The sequence below is a fragment of the Ambystoma mexicanum genome, chromosome 7q (genome assembly GCF_040938575.1).
Source record: "Ambystoma mexicanum isolate Mex_15411 chromosome 7q, UKY_AmexF1_1, whole genome shotgun sequence".
NCBI lineage: Eukaryota > Metazoa > Chordata > Amphibia > Caudata > Ambystomatidae > Ambystoma > Ambystoma mexicanum.
Window position 1 is genome coordinate 474,223,725 of NC_090941.1, and position 19,413 is coordinate 474,243,137.

Consider the following 19,413-nt stretch of genomic DNA (forward strand, 5'->3'; position numbering starts at 1 on the left):
CTACATCTCTCACAATGCCCTTCTCTCTCAATCAGAAAAATCAGAAAGCATCAGAGAAATGAAATTATACCTTGAGGTCAGAGAAACCATAGAAAAACCCTTCAAGGACAGGAAGACACTGAGGGACACTTGAACACCCCTAGACAGCCCCTAACGCACTTGCATTCCCAACAGCAAAAAGCAGGATACCCTCCACACAAACAGCTTGTCCAGCCTCTCCATGCACACAGAGTTTCAAAATGGCCACTGGGGCTCTTATAGGTTTAACCCAGGAAGTGAAAGAGCTTAGCCAACCCTCACACCCTTTAGGCTCAAAACAGCAGACCATTAGCCCTAGTTATAATCACAGAGAGGGGGCATGTTTCTATGTAAGCCAGGCAGTCTAGTTCAGGGCAGTGGCTGCCAGGAGCAGGTGGCTCCTGTTTCTAGAAGGCTGGAGCGAGAAGACTGCTGGAGTGGAGAGGTGCTGCAAAGATTTTGGAGAAGGCTGGAGACAGGAGTGTGCTACATAAGGGAGTTGGAGAGGTGGCAGTGGGAGAGAGAAAGCAGGATCTCTACAGAAGACAAGAACATGCTGAGAGTAAACGGGGAGAGACATAAGTGGAAGTCGGTAGTAGGAACAGAGGAAAAAACTAAAACCAGGAATGGAGTCGAAAGCGGTATTGGTAACAAGGGAAAGGAGAGGGGGAAATAAAACGAGGAGTGGAGTGGCAGGAGGAGACAAGAGCGGACAGAACAAGGGAGAAAATAAAACTTGGAGAGGCATTGAAGGAAGAAGAAACATTAGAAGGCTGGAGGGAGGAAGTAAGACCTGAGTGGAGTCAAAGGTGGCATAATAACCAGAGAAGCTAAACAACCAGGGGAAGGTGGACATGGAGGTGGTTAGACTAGGGAGAAGAAGGCTGTGAGATACAGAGAAAAGGAAAGGATGACAGGAACAGGCAAAGGTGGTAGCAGGGAGAAAGTGACGGATCAGCACGAGGAAGGGGTGGTGGGGGGAATGCAGAGAACGAGCACAAGATGTCTCATAATGTGGAGAGTGAAGAGGACTGGCCAGGGTTTGATGGGGAATGGAAGACAAAAATGAAAGCACTAAAGAAAAGAGATCAGGACTTTATGAAAATATTGAAAATAGAGGTGAAGTGCCCAGAGATGGTTATATGGGAGGGCAAAAGGTGAATTTGCCCCGGCCCCCACCTTGGAGGGGGCCCCCACATGGCTGCCTGATTGAAATCAGTCTGTGCCCATTTTTTTTACAAAACTAAATTAACCCATACCATATATGGTGCGCTGCTGAGGTGCAAAACGCGCAGCCAGGCTGTTGCTGACTAGTACATTTAGTCCTATCAATTAATCCTATAATGCTTTTTGTTTTAACTGTAGTACAAAGTTTGTCCAGTCATTATAGCACAACTCCTGTAGATCTCACCCTTCTGTGGGTTATACATAGATCATGTGCCATACCAAGAGTTCAAATGCTTATTGATTTATTTGAGTGCCATGATTGCTCAGAAGATAGATCAGTTTGTTAGGTACTTGTTAGAGATTTGTGTTCATAAGCCAAATCACAGTACTAAATTCCAGCATGGCCGACTCATCCTTTCCTGTGTCTGAGGTTGACAAACGTGCATGTATATAAACTTTTGGGATAGTAACACTTAACGTTTGCTACACAGAAATCTAATTTCACCAGTTAGCGCCAGCTACAGAAAGTGTCATAGCATGCATCTGGTGCAGGTCTAGAGCTTTGTTGATCCGAATGAGGGTTGTTAAAACTGGCAACCACTTTCCAATGAGGAACGTAAAGTGTTAGTAGAGCGAGGTGATTAGGTTGTCAAATTTGAGACACAGGAACTAAACTGATGAGGCTGATATCCCAGCTTTTCCAGCAGAAGATACACTGACCCTGGACAAATCATCTTATGCCACTGTATTGTACTGTGCTGTCTCCTGTTAAAAGGTTTGCCTTCTAACTTACGGATGGCGTTGTTGATCATTCTTTTTATGTAGGTCATTTGAGTGCAAGGAGTTCTAGACAGAAGCAAGCCAACCAAACGTCACAGACCTCTGGCAAACCTATTTTCTAGTCTGCTCATTTGGCAAAAAACAGTCTGCTTTATTATACAATCTGAAAGGTATTTCTGCACATACTAAACAGTCTTCAATTCTGTCTTTCGGGCGCATGTAAAGCTTTAAAATACAATTGAAAATCCCAGATGAAGTCGTTAAAGCTCACATCAATTAATATTTTGGTGCTAATGTACTTGCCTTGTTGATAGTGAAAATGAAGCTAGAATCATTGTCCTTTTGCCTAAAATACTTCATATTGGGTTATTATATGAATTGCATACTTTCCAAGTCAGTTCTTAAAACAATAAGTTACTATTTTAGTTCATGAAAGTGAAACACAAATAATTGCACCTTGTTCTATGAGAAGAACTGTGAGAAAATGTGGTCAAGCAAAGAAATTGCAGATTCGGCTCAAATCTCAGCTTCACCTCTTAACGAACATGCGTGATCCTGGGCAACTCATGTAATCTTCTTTTGCCTAACTTGTCCACATTGCCAGTCTGTAAACTGTTGAAAATTCTCAGGGCTTGATTCTGTTCAAGGCGCAGTGAGCGTGGTAAACACCACGCTTCATTGTGCCTTTTCATGATGCCCAAGTACTGTGCTCATTCTCAGGGGATCCTGGGCATCGGCGCAGAGGACGATACCGCTGTGTCACAAACGGTCTGCATTTTACCTGTTTTTTTCAATTAATGGGCAGGTTGCAAGTTTTCAGCAGCAATTTCGTATAATTGCACAACATTTGCAATTTAACAAAAGCGCTCCCCAAAACACCCATTTTTGCATTCCGTTTATTTTTAAGTTTCCGTAACACTGTTGAACAACCTTCACCAACCCATCCCTCCAACACCCCAAAAACAAGCCAGTCATTATAGGAATGTTGCAGAGTTGTTTTCAATTATGTGCAAAATATCTACTTAAACCAGCACAATTAGGATCAGGCATACTTGTGAAATCTTTTGTTTTTGTTGAAAAGCACTTAACCTGTTGGGTACGGTAGGTTGTGACTGGGAAAGGGGGGGGGATGACCTTGCCTCTTATCTCTGGTAACACTCCTCCACAATAGCGAAAGTGCAATAAGCGGACCACCACCAAAGGGTTTCACGTAATATTATCCCCACAAATTATGTCGCCATATATATATAGTCGTTGGGAAACAGCATAGGCGACATTATTGATGGGGTTAATATTAGGCTTTAAAGGGAGAGGGGGTTGCAGGGGTCTCCCCCGCAGGTTCCATGGGGTAATGTGGCAAAAAAAGGTGCCATTCTTGGATCATTCTTGTATGGCAACATTTTTGCGGCGATATTAACACAAGGAAGCCACCAAAGGAGGTAGTGTATGTGTCTGACATTTTTACACTGTCACTAATATGGAGCAGTAACACCAGAATCCACATGCAAACGACCGGTTTACGGAACTGGTGATTGCCAGGTTGGTTTCAAGCAAATGCTGGCAACAGGTGCAAAGGTTCCTGAATTGGTGCATTGTGTGCTCCCTCAATGAATCCGAGACCATCAGTATAGCTGTTAATTAGTGAACATATCGGTAAAACAATCTGACATTTGCAGCAATTTACACCTAGCCGAGAATCGGGAGTTCGGTCTCTAAGAGCCATTATGTTCTAAGAGTATGCTCTTCAAAAAAAGTCTCACTCATGGTTTTACTGGCTAGTGTTGAATTGTAAATAATAATCGGGACCATTGATATATTGCACACCACAAAGTAATTTGTTCTTTGCAGACTAATAGCAAAACGTCTTGAAAACAATACCTTCTAATTTATATCCACAATCTACACAATCTGTCTACATGGTTGGGCACTTTTACTTTTAATGAGACTGCCAACCTGAGGCATCTCTCTATGCTGGGGTATGTGTGCCTTTTCATACAGCTAATTATCTGTGCCCTGCATTTGAACTACACCTTTCTTGTGGCTGCTATTTAAAAAAATGTTCCTGTACCTCTGTTTGAACACAACCAACCTCGTCCTGGACTGAAAATGTTGCCCTCCAAATGCTGCTCGTTTATTATTCCGATTCCAGCTAGTCTGAAAAGAGGGTAAGGAAGACTGTTAGGGAGCCCCAGGCATATTTTCATTGTTGCAGGACCAGAAATCAACCTGGGGGTTTTGATTGCGATTATGGGGACGGCGACCAGGGATTTTGTAGCCTGTCATTTCTTTGGTTCAGAGGGGGGCCCGAAGGAGTTTGTGCCCGGGGCCCCAGGATTCCTTAAAATGGCCCTGGAAGTGTCAGCAGCAGGTTAGTCATCTAGAGGTAGGAGGTTCCAGAGTGCCAGGTCAACTTCTAGACAGGTCGAAAAGGTGGGAGGAGGTTCCAGAAGGGGCAGGGGGAATGGAGCCTAGTGATAGTTTAAAGAGGAGGTGAGGAGAGCATAGTCCGAAATTAAGGCTTTAGGGATTGGTCCTTCAGTCTCTCGAATATCGGACCCCAACGCTATCTGTAAGAGAAAATTGAGGATCCGGCACAACATAAACACTGGCTTAGTCTTGGGTACGTGACGATGTAAAGCCTACACCTAAGCTCAAAGGTGTAGAAGTTAGGCTTGGTACATCCTGGAACTTGTAGGGCAGAGTGGGGAAGCTCCTTTGGGACGCTGGAACAGTGACGACAGAGACTCGAAACCTGACCACTCACCCAGAGATTGGGAAAGCGGTCATAAGAGACCTTTGTGGAAGAGGGCAATCCCATCTTTTGCTATTTCTTTGGAGAAGATCCTGCTTCAATGTAAATTGTCCCAACCCTGTACACAGTCCATAATAAAAATGTTGAGCTTTGAGCACCTGGTCTTGGAGTTCTTCGTGGCCCCAAACACTCAATCTGTGACACTTTCTTTTGCTATCTGTAAACAGGCAAGCACTCAAAAAGAAAAAGAAAGTAAAAAAACAATCACAACTAAATATATGCGATAACCGAGACAACAACCTCCATGTAATCAGAGGATTATTACTGCCTCCTCTGAAGAAAAACTTGAAGGTAAAAATGCCTCTTTATCTATAGCAGAGGCACAGGCCGCTACTGACAGCAAGTGGTACTTTGGTTTGATTTTTCTACCATCAGATTCTAGAAAACCTTTATGCCTGACTCATTTGTGGATTCTCAAATTAACTGGCGGATAGGTTTGTGTGCCTTTTTGGGCCATGTAAATTTAGGAAGCACAGTGCAATTTGATTGTGCAGATACTCTTGTGAGCCTCCTCTTGTTTCTGGATATAAGTTCATGTTCAGTTGTTGCTATAAACTGCATTATTGATTTCTCCAGTGTGTGGGCTGGCCAGGATGGTTGGGAGGGTTAGCTACTGGGGCATGTGTGAACTTGTGATGTTCAATTGGCTTTTCTCAAATGTTGCATGCAATTCTCTATCTTTGTTCTGTAAAAGTAATATTATTAATTTGCACGTGTTACTAAGAAGTATGAATTACAAAAAGGTTATTTTTCGAATTAAAATATAGGTTTTTGATTCCCCCAAAATGCTCCGATTTGAAATTAGATTTATTTTGTAATCCCGAAAAAACATTTCACTACCAACTTCAAAAATAGGGAGTAAAATACATACAACTCATCTGGAACCCTGGGCATATGTAGACAGACGAAACTGCATGTCAAATTATGAAACCAGATAAAAAGGAAAACAACATTTGTCAACAACCATTGGGAAAGCCATCAATTTTGGCTTTTGTGTAGGCCAGGGAAAGGCATTTGGCAAACAATGCAATAATTATACTACCTGGCCAAAAGATGGCAACAGCTGGAAAGTGGTGCGAGTACCTGGGCATATGAGTTCAGTGACTGGCTAATGCCAAATGCCTATACACAAGCCACAGCTATTGGCTTTGCGACAACCCTTTTTCCACAGGACTTCAGTGCACAGAATAAAAAAAGGACACCTAGTGCTTGTAAATCAAGCGGCTGGAGACACAGTTGGTAAAGCCATGTTATGACCCCCCCAGCAGCTCATTTACAACTGTAAGAAAGGAATTAGGCCTCAGAAGACTGCTTAGGCATAATAGTGGCAGGTCGTACACAGCACAAAGCTTAATGTTAGTTTGTGATAGAGCTAGCTCGAAGATATCCCAGAAGGGTATGTTTTGGGAAGAGAGGGGCTGGTAACTGTGGGAAATGACAACAGTAATTAAAATGGGCATGGGTGTTTAATGAGTGGGTAAACAGCCAATCAAAACCCACAAGCTGTGTGTCCTTCCCCACAACCCAGCTCTCCTATCAGTTCTCCAATGCAATGGTTTTGGTATACAGATGAAGCTCAAGCACCACCTGCTAGACAAAACATAAAAAAGGACATTTGAGAGAGAAAATCAAACGCTACCACTTTCAAAATTATCCAATGCAAGGGTACCTGCCATCCACATACTGGAGCACCTAGCCACCAAGACCAACCTCTGGTGCACAAGCTTCTAATGTACCCGGGTAACTTGGAAGGGGATGTTTTCACAGGCACTCAATGTGTCAGAAAGCTCTACAAATTGCACTGTCATGCACAATTTAATGTTGTTGTGTATATTCAGAACACCATTTTCCGTCTGTGTACCAGACCAATACTTATAGCCCACCTTCCCATACAGTGCACTGATCGATTGATTGATCGATCGCCTTTCGTCCACGGCAAGTTCCAGCAACTGCTTCTCATTGCTGCAGTCCAGATCTAGTTAGGAAACAAGAAAGAAATTAAGGGTTGCATAGAGTACTGTATCGCCAAATAAATTGTAATTGTAGTGGTATGTAGTGCTTGTGATATACTTGCTGCTGACTCAATTTTAAATGGTAAAACACGATGGAGAGGTCGGTGTTATGCAAAACATTGAAAGACGAGTAGAAACTGCATTGCTATGCACACAGTAGTAATGGAATCTTTACATTTCTGAGATTGGCATCTTCCCAAATTTCCAAAACAGATTACGTTGGATATAAAAGAATATCATCACTCTGCAACAGATGCATCTTTTAGTGGTTATAAGCGACTAATTATGACTGCACTTAGATGGTAAAAAGTGCAAGAAATGGTAGACATGGCAAGTGTCATTTTTTTTATTTATCCCAGATTGTTGTTAATCATAATTCTCATTAAAATAAAAAATCGAAGCTGCATTGAAAAAATGCAGTGTATACAAATTGACAAACACAAAATAGAGACCCCAGGGAAAAGGCAGGTGTGTACCCCCGGAATATACCAGCAACAGACCCACAAGCGTGTTACATACCACGAAGTTAGTACTTACATTGTTATTATTGGCATACAATGAAATACTTTATCATTACATTATGAAAGATACAGAGAGTAGGAGATCCTGTATGTATCTCAGCTGGTGTATACACAAAAACATCTAAACAATACGTTTTTAATACATATTCGAAAAAACAACATGTGCAAACAACAAATACACTAGATCAACTCGTTCTAATCTCACGCACATACACACATTATCCCCTAAAGTGTCTAGTACATACATGCATTCAGTCTAAAAATATCTAGTGCATAACATTTGAGAAAAAACACTTGTTTGGTATGGTATATGCTGGGCTATTAAATCGCACTACAGAACACAAAATTGATTGGTAAACAAGTTCAATAAATTAAGATAGAGGTTTCCAAGTCCTCACAGCCTATGAGTTATATAGTTATGCACTGGACATAGGGAATGGTGTGTGTATGTGAGTGATGATTAGAAAGAGGTGATAGTGTATTGTTGTTTGCACAGGTCTATTTCTGGAATTTGTATTAAAAACGTATGTTTTAGAAGTTTTTGTGTATACACCAGCAGAAATACGTACAGGGTCTTCTACTTACTCTCTGTATGTTTCACAATTTAATGATTAAGAACTTAATTGTGTGCTAATAATTAAAATGTATGTACTAACTTTGTGGTATGTAACACACTTGTGGGTAAGCATATACAAATTGAACCATATTCTGTAAAGAAGAGATCGGTGCAACAATCAAGCTATATGTTTTAGAAACAAGGACATTTTATTTTCATAGCTTGCCTGGCGTACAAGCTTTCCAGGCACTCTACTTGGCTCTCTTTTATAAATCACTGCGTTTCATTGAACATTGACAGAAACAATTATGATTTGGGAGGGGGTTAGGTTGGGAGATTGTTCTCCGAACTACGTTTTGGACGTTAACAGCTTATCTTAAACTTCATCCCAAGACGTTCTAGAAGCTGATCTACAAATAGAGGATTTTAAAGTGGGATTTCATATAGGCATAGAAATAGATCGCGTTCAAAAGACTGGTGACCAGCCAGTCTGCTATAATCCCTCGTCTCCTGCAATAAGCTTCCCTTTATTTATGGGTCCCAACTGGACATTCCAAAGGCGATACACGTGCGTGCCTACTTGTTAGAATAAATGCTGGGCATACCAGGTTCAGCTAACTATACATCTGTCTTTATGTTAAATCAGTGGCAGGTATTGATGTCTGTACTTCTTTTCCACATGAAGTAAAAGGTGGTCAACCTCAAAATAATATATATGAGCTTGAAACTAACAAAATAAACGTTACCATGAGTGGGGCTCCCCCTCACCCACTCTCCAATTCTATTTCCCTGGCCCCTCCTGTAAAGCAGTGTTTCTACACAACCCCAATCTGTGTCCTTCACCAAGTTGTCATCCTGGTTTTCGCCAGTACCAGGCGAGACTGGGATAAGGATCAGAATGACCTCAAAAAGCAGGCTCAAAGTAAGGTTTACAGCACATTATAATGGTGACTGGTTACACAGGAGAAAATATGCAAACATAGATTCGCAGACACTTTTTAAGAGCACTGAATAGCTCATAAAATACTGACATGAGACCCGGGTTTGAATCAATCAGACTGGATCATCTGGGTGACCTGATCCCAGGGGACAGGCAGGAACGAAGTCACAAAAAACTGCAAAATTGCTGCTCTGTATACATTTTTGAAAAACTGAACAACTGCAAACCTCCAAATTCATATGGCTTCTTCAGTGATGCGACTCACCCTTGGCATCCCTCCACTCCATAGCAGTTGAACCAACAGGCAATCTAACTTAACCAAGCCAGCAACCCCCAAATTCTCAAAAGCCCTCAGTGCACCAAATACGTTCAGTTAATATACATTATGCAAGTCAGAGCTAACCTGAATTTAACCGCTCTAACACAATGTTTAATTGCAGCTCGTCAAGACACTTGGCATACGTTCCAGGCAAGGGATACACAACAGTTTTACACCAGCTATCAAATCCAGAGATTGAGACAAACGCTTCAGTGATCTGCACAACTTGTACAGACGGAGTATTGATGTATAACAGAATATCATCGGTTATACAGCAGGTCACACCCAGAATGTTTTGTTGTTGAGGGCTCTGTGATATAATAGGGTGAGGAGAACGTGGTATATGTAGGAATAGCAGACTACCTCCTTTTTATTTAAAACACATTTTATTAACTTTTACAAAACCATTCAACACATAAAACAAACTTAGCGGTGCATGTCATACATTTTAAAATATCTTGTATCATGTTTTCCCATAGCCGCTACTAGCCCTTTACCCTCCCCCTTAACTAGAGCCTACTCCAATCCGCCTTCCGCCGTTATATCTTCTAGGGATGTTCCTTCATCCGTGTTTTGGGAGGTGTCTTCCCCGCTTAGGCATACCTGGGTGGACCGAGACAATGTGGCCACTAAGTGCCACCAGGCCGTCAATGTATCTGCCTCTTCCTCCCCACCACTCTATTGGCTGTTTCGGTCCATACCGGCATTTCTGTGTCAGACCATTTCTTAAGATAGTTCCACCAAACTTTTACTCTTGGTCTGTTACATACTTTGCAGCCCATGGCAATCCTGCCCTTGGCCAGTATGTAAGCCAGTTCTTTAAGTTTACCCACATGCTTTAGCTTGCGTGGTCTAGGGAAACCCCCCCCCATCATACATGCCCACAACGATTTCACGTTTAGCGTGATCCCCTTCTCTGACAGGTGCTGGGCAACCTCTTTCCAGAATTTGCTGATTTCCGAGCATGCCGAGAACATATGGGCCATCCCAGCATTCACTTCTCCACATTTGGGACATGTTTGTATTTCAGTGTTTCTAAATCGGGCTATCCTCTGGGGGGTCATGTACGCTCTGTGAGTTACATATAGCTGGATTTGTTGCAGCCTTGCATTCCTGGACACTTTTCTTTAAATGGTATCTCTGACCCCACTCCCACTGCCCATCAGTCATGCTTTCCTCCACTTCCTCCTCCCAGTCCCGTCTTAGTTGGGTCACTTCCTTCCCCACCCTGCTCATCAGTAATTCATAGATTCAGGAAACCTCGTGCCCTCCCTCTGCAATGTCGTATATTGTTTCTATAGCTGTATCTGGTTGGTCCTCCAGCACTATTTCAGACCATGTTTCTTTCACTCGTTGCACCAGCCTGGTATATGTGATATATTGCCCTAGATGTAGGCCCGTTTCCTCTACCAGGGCGTTAAATTCCAGTATTTTCCCATCTTGCCATATATCTCCCATTGTTGCGATACTCACCGGTTCCCAGCGCTTACGCAACTAACGATGCCTGCGGGGAGCATGGAGTCGTTTTCTCCAAGGCCTGGCAAGCCTTCCGGCACATTTGCCATCCCAGTTCCAGCATTCTCGGACACCCTCTTAGCTCTGACCTGGGCAGCCATATCCATTCTTTCAAGAAAAATGGAGTACAGACTGACCTCAGCAGTCTTGACTCGCTGTTGTGTCTTCCCAAAGCCACCTGACCACATATTGTAACTGGCTTGCCTAATAATAGACCACAAAGTTGGGAAAGTTTATACCTCCTTTGTCGTATGTATTCTGTAGTTTCCACAAGGCTACTCTATTCCTAGTGTTGTGCCAGTGGAAGCCTCTACACATGCTCTGGAGTTTGACAAAAGAAACGTTTGGGTATCATATGTGGAATATTTCCGAAAAAGTGTAACAGCCTCGGTAATACAACAATTTTCAACAAAGCCGCCCTCCCTACCATGGCTAAAGGGAGCTTAGCCCAGAATCCCATTCTGTTCCCAATATTTACCATTGCCTTCTCTGTGTTACGTTTATGTTCATCCTCCACCGCGTGGTAGATATCTATCAGCAGGTATCTAAAGGTTTCGGTCTCCCAGGGTATTTGTAGAATGGGTAGGTGCTCCCGCGGGATCCCTTTATATCTTCCCAGGGGGAATATGCACGACTTCCTGGAGTTGGTTGCAATGCCCGAGAGCGAAGCAAATCGCTCCATTACTTCTAGGATGTATTGCAGGTTCTCCTCCGGGTATCTTAAGTATAACAGCATGTCATCAGCATACAGAGATATTAAGTGTGGCCCTCCTTTTGTAAAAATCCCCACCTCTCCGTACTGTTGTCTTAGGTATATTGCCAGGGGCTCCAGTGCAAGGATATATAGCATCGGGGACCAGGGGCACCCCTGTCTGGTGCCTCTACTAAATTGCCATTTTTCTGAGATAACCCTTCCCGTCTTAACTCTGGCTAGTGGTGAGATATGCAACAGTCCAACCCATTTCAGGTACTCGGGCCCTATGCCATACTCCCTTAAGGCTGCTGTCAGCCACGGCCATTTGAAAGAATCGAAAGCCTTCACCGCATCCAATGAAATAATTGCAATTTCCTGCGCCTCCCCTTCCGTCGGCTCCATGACCCGGTGAAGCCTCCTAAGGTTGTCGGATATGCTTCTATGCGCGACGTACCCTGTTTGGTCAGGATGTATGAGTTTGCCTATGACTTGTCTTAGTCTCCCCACCAGCACCGCCGTGAGTATCTTGCTGTCCTGGTTCAGCATGGAGAGGGGTCTTTACGAACCACGCTCCATGCTAGTCTTATTAGGTTTAAGAACCGGGATGATTATCGCTTCCCTCAGGGATTCTGGCAATGTTCCTGTTTCGAGAGCTTCATTTAGCATAGCCAGTAGCGAGGGGAGCACCTCCGTCTTATATGTTTTATAGAAGTCGCTAAGGAGTCTGTCCGCCCCCGGGGCCTTGCAGGTAGGCACCTCTTCAATAACTGCTTCTAGTTCCTCCAGTGTGATAGGGGCATCTAAATTCTCCCTCTCTTCAGCACTCAATTTGGGTAGGCCAATGTCCTCTAATGTTTCCACTATCTCGCTCTCTACGCTTCCGTCTGTATCTTCATCCAATAGTTTGTAAAGCTCAAGGAACCCTTTGTTTACTCCCTCCTGGGAATCCAGTATCTGTCACCCTCCTCCTTTTATTGCTCTGATCGTTGGTCTAGGTGTTTCGCTTTTGTACAGCCATGCTCACAACCTCCCCGGTTTGTCCCCTCCGGCGTGCTGTCTTTCTATGCATTTCTTGTAATTTAAGTTGCATAGCCTCTTCCATTGCCCTTCGCATACTTGTCGTAAGTGGTTTATGGTGCCAGCCTCTTCTAGGGAGTCCGTTCCTCTGCACATGACTGCCTCTAGCTCCTCCTCTGCCTTCTGCAGCTCTTGCAATATGCCTCCTAACAGCCCCTTGGATTTTGCTATCGCTGATCCCCTCACCACCACTTTGAATGCCTCCCATATGGTGCCAGCCGATTTTACGCTGCCAGTGTTTTCGAAGTATTCTACCATTTCCCTCCTCAAATCCCCTCTAAATACCATGTCTTTCAGTGATTCGGCTCTCAGCTGCCATGTTGGGATCCTAGTTCTAGGGGTTTGATACTGCCATATTAAGATCAGTGGAGAGTGGTCTGAAAGGACTCTTGCTTTATATTTGGTCTGGACTATCTCTCCCATCATCTCTGGGGAGGCAAATAGATAATCTAGCCTTGTGTACAAATTATGTGGGGCCGAGTAGTGTGAATAGTGTCTATGGGTGGTGTAGGCTTCACATGTCGTCCAGCTTGAAGTCTTCTAACAGGGTCTTCAGCGTTTTGGCTGAGGGGGTAGGTTTGTCCAATTTCCTATCGGACCTATTCACCCTGGGATCCAGTGTACAGTTGAAGTCACCTCCCCATATAACCCCCCCACCCCCAGGTATGGGCTTATTTTACTGTACAGAGTTTTAAAGTAGGCCACTGTATCCTGGTTCGGGGCATATGTATTGATAATACACACTTCTCTGTTTTCTATTAGTCCCCGTACTACAACCATCCTCCCATCCGGCTGCACCACAGATTGTAGCAACTGAAAGGGGACATGCAATGCTACCCAAGTGATTACTCCTCGAGCATACGCCAAATATGTTGCCCCCACAGTGGTTCCTCTCCATTTCTTCCTGATCACCTCTTGTTCCTCTTTTGTAAGATGAGTCTCTTGTAGTAGAGCACATCTATTCTTTGCCTCCTCAGGTACATCATGATTTTATTCCTTTTCAGATAGCTATTCACCCCCCGGACCTTCCAGGTAACTATCTTGAGGTCTCCCATCATTCATCCATACCCAATCCCACCCCTATCCCTTTTTGTCTTCTGTATCTTGGACGTAAGCTTGGTCCCTAATTAATATCACTGCACACCCTTCAACTCCCCTCCCTACCTCCTCCCTTCCCAACTCCCCGCCCAACTCCCACCGTTGTACCTTCACACCCCTCCCCCCAACTTCCCCAACTTTTTGCCCAGCTCCATCCCTGGATCGCAGGCACATCTAGTCCTTTTCTCAGTATATCCGATACTCTGATCCCAGCAGGGGGATACCGCCCTAGCAGTATCCCAATGAAACTACCCCCGGGGGTTGGTAGCGAGTCTCCTGGTTTAATGCTTCCTACTACGCGTTGACTATATGCATAATTCAGGACCGTACAGGCTAAGCTGTTGGTGTATTATGTATTCTACTATAATCCAGTCCCAATGTCACAGTATGTATTGTACTCATCTCACAACAGGACTCCTTGTTGATCGGTTTGATTTTTGCATGTCTCCGGTTCATTTCCTGGTCTCTCTCTCCCTCTGGTCGTCCTCACTCGTCGGGCAGTTCTTGGAGTCCAGCCATGTGGCCACATCCTCTGGCGATTCGAAAAACAAAGCTTTATTTTTCAGGAGCACCTTCATTTTTTCCGGGTACAGCAGCATGCATCTGTAGCCTGCTTCACGCATTCTCCTTTTCACTGCAACATAGTTTAGGCGTTGTCTCTGCACCATCAGTGTGTAGTCCGGGTATGCCGTGATGGTGGCTGACGCTCTGCTCATCGTCCCACCTTTGCGGAAGTGTTCCAGGACCTTCTCTCTGTCTTTATAATTTAGTATTTTAGCAATGATGGGCTGCGGCGAGGCTCCCGGTGGTGGTCTCCTCGACTGGGCTCTGTTCGGTCTCTCCACCGCGAACCCTTGGCTCAGTACCCCCCCACCCCGATATCTCCTGCACTAGCATGTTCTTAACATAGTTTGTCAGGTCAGCTCCCTGTTCTCCCTCTGGAAGCCCCATTATTCGCACGTTGTTCCTTCGTGCCCGTCCTTACGCCTCTTCTGCTCTGTTCTCCAGGTTGCACATCTGTTGCAAAACGTGAATTTCCTTTGCGTAGGTTGTGCACGTGCTCATATTGCCTTTCACTTCTTTCTCCAGTGTTCCCGTGCATTCTGCTAATAACCTTACTTCTTGTCGCAGTAGATTAACATCTATGCTCACTGCGTCAATTTTGGATTCCAGCGCTGTTCTTAGGTCCGATAATGCTGTGCCCATCTTACTTTTCTAATATGTTCTTAGTTCAGTGATAGCGTCCAGTACCTGTTGGTTGTGGGGGTTCCGGTTTCTCAGGCTCACGATGCCTTGTCCTTTCCCACTGATCATCTCGGTCACTTGTGGTGATTTGGCATACTCCTCCAAGGTGGGTTGTTTCCCTTTGACTCTGGGCAATTTGGATGTCATTTCCACTTATGCCAGGAGCCTCAGGCCAGTTCCTGCTCTAGAACTTTTGGGCGCACCTCTATAGTTCAGGGGATGCCTCACCTAGCACTTGTGGTCCACTCTGCCCTCGGGCCCCCTCTTCTCTAGGGAGACCCCTGCTGTCCCATATATCTACCTGGTCAGGTTTGTGGCTTCTAGGAGAGTGCTTCATTGTGACCTGCACTCCAATGTTGATTGCCTGCACTGCTTCTGTGCAGAACTTTGGGTCTCTTACAGCGTACCAAATTGCCCAGTTGTCTTATGTCCAGGTTGTCTTTTACTATCAGCACCCTGATTTTGTCATGCCCTGCAAGGCTCGGGCTCCTTTTCCCTGGTGTCAGTACCACTGCCTGCATTTTCCTTCCTTTTTTAATACCATCACAGCTCCAGTGTAGCCCCTCTCTGGGCACCACTTCGTTTCATCCAGCTCCTGTGTTGCGCTCACGCGCTTGCAACTATGTATCACTGTATGCGTCAATTTCTCCTTTTCTCCGTACGTTCCGACAGTGTCCTCCACTTCCAGGGAGCACCGTCCGTTCAGGCCTCGCGCTCCAATGTAGGGGTGTTGACTTTTAGTTTGGTTCCGAGGCACACCGCTGATGCGTCTATCGATCACTGCGGCACGCCTCTATTTGATAGTGTCACCGGCCCGGGCCCCTCACCTATCTCGCATCTCTTATCAGTGCGCCTGCCCGGTCCTGCATCCATCGGGAGGGGCCGCCTGCTCACGACTCCTCCCGGCCAGGTCCCCGGCCCGTTCTGGTCCTCTGTCTCCCGACTCGCCTTCCCCCTCCTGGGGGTGCTGTCACTTCAATTCACAGCCTTAATCCGCTGCTCTGTACCCTGCCAAGCGGTCATGAAATTCACGCTTACTGAGTATGCCCGATGGGCAATTCTTAGGCACGCGGGGTCCGGGCTGCAGCCTTCAGCGTTCCACTATGTATCAGGCGGACCCTATGAAGACTGGGTCCGCCATTTTGTTTTCTTTGTTCATTGTGTTCCGCAGTCTTCAGAGTTCTACAACTCTTGTTCTGCATACGCTGGGCGTCTGAGAATTACACCTTATCTGCCACACATCTTCCGACGTCCTATCCTCCAGTTTCAGTGCTCATAAACCTCAATCAGCATATATTTTCTCAGATCATTCACGGATCGACAGGAGCCTCGTGGAAAGACGTCCTATTCCATGGCTAATAAGCCACGCCCCAATCACAGACTACCTCCTTCTCCTGTGTTTCACCAGTTTTTAGGCCCAAACCAGTGACAAACAGTTGACATGTGTCAGCAGGCATAAACAAGACTCAAAAACTCTTAAATCTCACAAAGGAACTCTGAATACATTTATTTCACAAAGTAGTTTCCTTATGGCAAGATATAGTGTTAAAAAACACAGATTACAGCATAATTTTCACAGGTACAAAAGACAATCATACATCATTTTACATGGGTTAGTATATAAGAGGGACTGGCATCTCTATATATGCCATCGCATCAGGAGTTCTACAACAACAGAAAAATGTGGTTCTTTAGAAAATCGTGTTAGTTATTGGACGCATCGTAACAGAGCGATTTGAAAAACCTAGAGACAGTAAGGCACTTTCACAATGTGATTTCTTATTCTACATGACTTTTTGCATAGATAGTCTCTTCCTATTCATCACACGGTTTTGATGTTCCTATATTGGGCACCTCGCCTTTCTTTTATCTTGTACCCCTATCTCTTCACTGTTTTTCCTCGTCTCTTTGAACTACTGAATGTCCGTTTCTTCCACAGGGTTTTGTTTGGGCTGGATGTTTATCAAGGTTTTATGTTGACGCACTGCATTTCGGCCTAGAATGACAGGATAAACCCCACCCTTGGTAGGTTTCAATGGTTTGAAAGGCCTTTGTCAGGACAGATAATAGTTTTCTTTTAGTAGAGCTTTAATCTTCTAACCCTTTATTTTGAACACTCTAAAAAACAAAAACAAATCGGGATATTGAGTCAGTTAAACTGTTTTAAATGATTAGAAGATGCCGTACGTCACTGGTTGGCCTGATCTACTGACCTTGTTTAGTAGATAGGTACAGGGATAGTTCTCTCATTTCGGAGCCGCTTAGTCAGGCCGTTATTTTGAACTGTTGGAGCAATCACATGCAAGGGATCTAGTTAGTTCTATTATGAATAGATAACCTATGGCAGAACCTTTAGAAAATAAATAAAAAAAGAATAAGGATAAAACCATTGTTTTATGAAACTTATCAAATCCAATTAAACAAAATAACAAATAATGGAGGAAGCTTATCAAAATCGGGATGCAGAAGAACTCTTCTTAAGGCACAGGCAATCACAAAATACAGCCCCCCCTCCTGCTCAAAAACAAATGCCTCACTCAGAAACCTCTTTGAACAACTTGAGAAAGCCAGCAAGCAGGAACTGGCGAAATGGTGGGAGATTAAAACCATGAACATGTACTTGGAAGTAGGAAGGATACCCCGGGGTATGAGGATTTGCATATTTCCTTCTTTTGAAAAAGAGGACAAACAAGCCCTCAATGAATGGGAGGTGCTTTTAGTAACCACATCAAAGGAAATTATCATCCGCATTATTAATCAAGCTGCATTAACCCATGAAAAAAATCACTAAGGGAATCGAAAATATAAAAGCACAAATTGATAAACTAAATCTTCCGAAACTCAGTTTTAAGAACTACCAAATAACGGATGAATATTTAGCCAACTACACGAAAGAAGTTAAACAGAAAAAAACAAAAGAAATGTTTATGTGATGAGAATGATTACATAGAGAAAAGGGTCTACACATTTCAAAGAAAATTGGATCAAAGATACACCCCAAACGACAAACAACCAAAACCAAAATCTACACGCAGTCCTCAAGCATCACCATTATCCTCAGACATTGAATCCTCAAGCGATATTGATTTGAGAGCAAGCACGTCTCCAGTTATTGACACCATCCAAGCACAAGCAACATCTGAAGAAATCACACAGACTGAATGTCCTTTTTTGGAGGAGCCACAGCGCCACTAAAGAAGTATACGTACAACTACATCAACTATAAATACAAATCCAAGACTAAACCCAAATATTTTGACAATTGCCACAAGCGGAAGAGAGGCAAGAGAGGAGGGGCAAAACCAGCAAGGAAAATTCCCTCAGGGAATGCAAACAAGATCCAAGCAAAGAGGAAACACAAGGTAGACCTGATCTTCAACATTTCAGACCTGGAAATTGATCAGAATCTTAAATCAGCATTGAACAAGGAACTTAGTTTTAGCCCCACATGCTGCAAAATGGATTACTTTCACACAACTTGACCTCCACAGATTCTGCAGACGTTTGAAATTAAAGACATTTTTTGAAGGATCCCTGACTCAAAAACATAACAAGCCGACCACAGATCCTCCATCTGCTCTTACAATAGAACTTACAGAACAAACCACTGATTTATTAAATCTAACTGGGGATGAAGTTTTCATGATTGAACAATTCCTTGAAGAGCAACAAATTGACACCTTTCTCTCAGAAGAGACAACGCTAAAACCAAAATCAAAGTTTATTCCAATGTTCAACTCAGACAATGTGATAGATTTATTTCACAAGGCCATTAAAGAGGAATTACGAACTATCTATCTTTTGGACAAAAAAGTAAAACTTTACATAATCTTACATTGAAAGAAGGACAAGCAATACAAGATCTAGCGAAAGATGAAAATATAATTACTAAAATGGCAGATAAGTGGTGGAAAGGTAGTGCTAATGAATAGATCAGAATACGTGGCAGAGGGCCTTAAACAGCTCAATGATCCAGGTTGTTATGAAAAACTAAACCATAACTCCCTACCAGAACTAGTCACAGCATGGAAAGACATGAGCTAGAACTGGCTGGACAAAGGATTGTTATCAGAAGAAAAGTTAGAAAATATGAACATACAGTTTCCCATCATGGCAACAATATATTTTTTACCAAAAATCCATAAGCAATATCACAAATTTCCCCCCTGTCGTCCCATCATTAATGGTATAGGTTCACTTTCAGAAAGGATTTCACAGTACATTGATATGCACCTTCAACCCCAACAATGAATTTGGCTTCATTTATCCGAGATACCAAAACACATAATTCAACATATGGACTCCATACCATGGCAAGAAAATTACAGATTTGTAACACTGTGCGTTGTCTCACTATACACAAAGTATCAAACATGATCAAGGCATTAAAATCGCAGAATTTCTTTCTTAAAACCCAGTCAATATCTTTCATTGAACAAAATAACATGATACTACAGATGCTCACCTTTGCCCTCAGCAACAGCATGTTCTGCTTTGAGAAATCAATCTATAAGCAACTGCAAGGAACTGCGATGGGGTCCAAATTCGCCCCATCGTATGCAAAACTCTTTCTAGGTTTCTTTGAACTCAACCACCCCTGGAGACATGAGGCCTTTAATGACTCCAGAAACATAGTTTTCTTGGGTCGTTACATCGATG

The 19,413-nt window shown here is 43.6% G+C and overlaps 1 protein-coding gene across 3 annotated transcripts in view; it reads right to left on the bottom strand.

Annotated features, from left to right (window-relative positions):
• MTRF1 (mitochondrial translation release factor 1) overlaps positions 1-19,413 on the bottom strand; it is a 676,299-nt gene that overhangs the window by 456,363 nt on the left and 200,523 nt on the right. For all 3 annotated transcript variants that reach the window (XM_069640531.1, XM_069640529.1, XM_069640530.1), the window contains one exon: positions 6,661-6,752. In XM_069640531.1, coding sequence (XP_069496632.1) covers positions 6,661-6,752 — 92 coding nt within the window. The remainder of the gene's footprint in view (positions 1-6,660; positions 6,753-19,413) is intronic.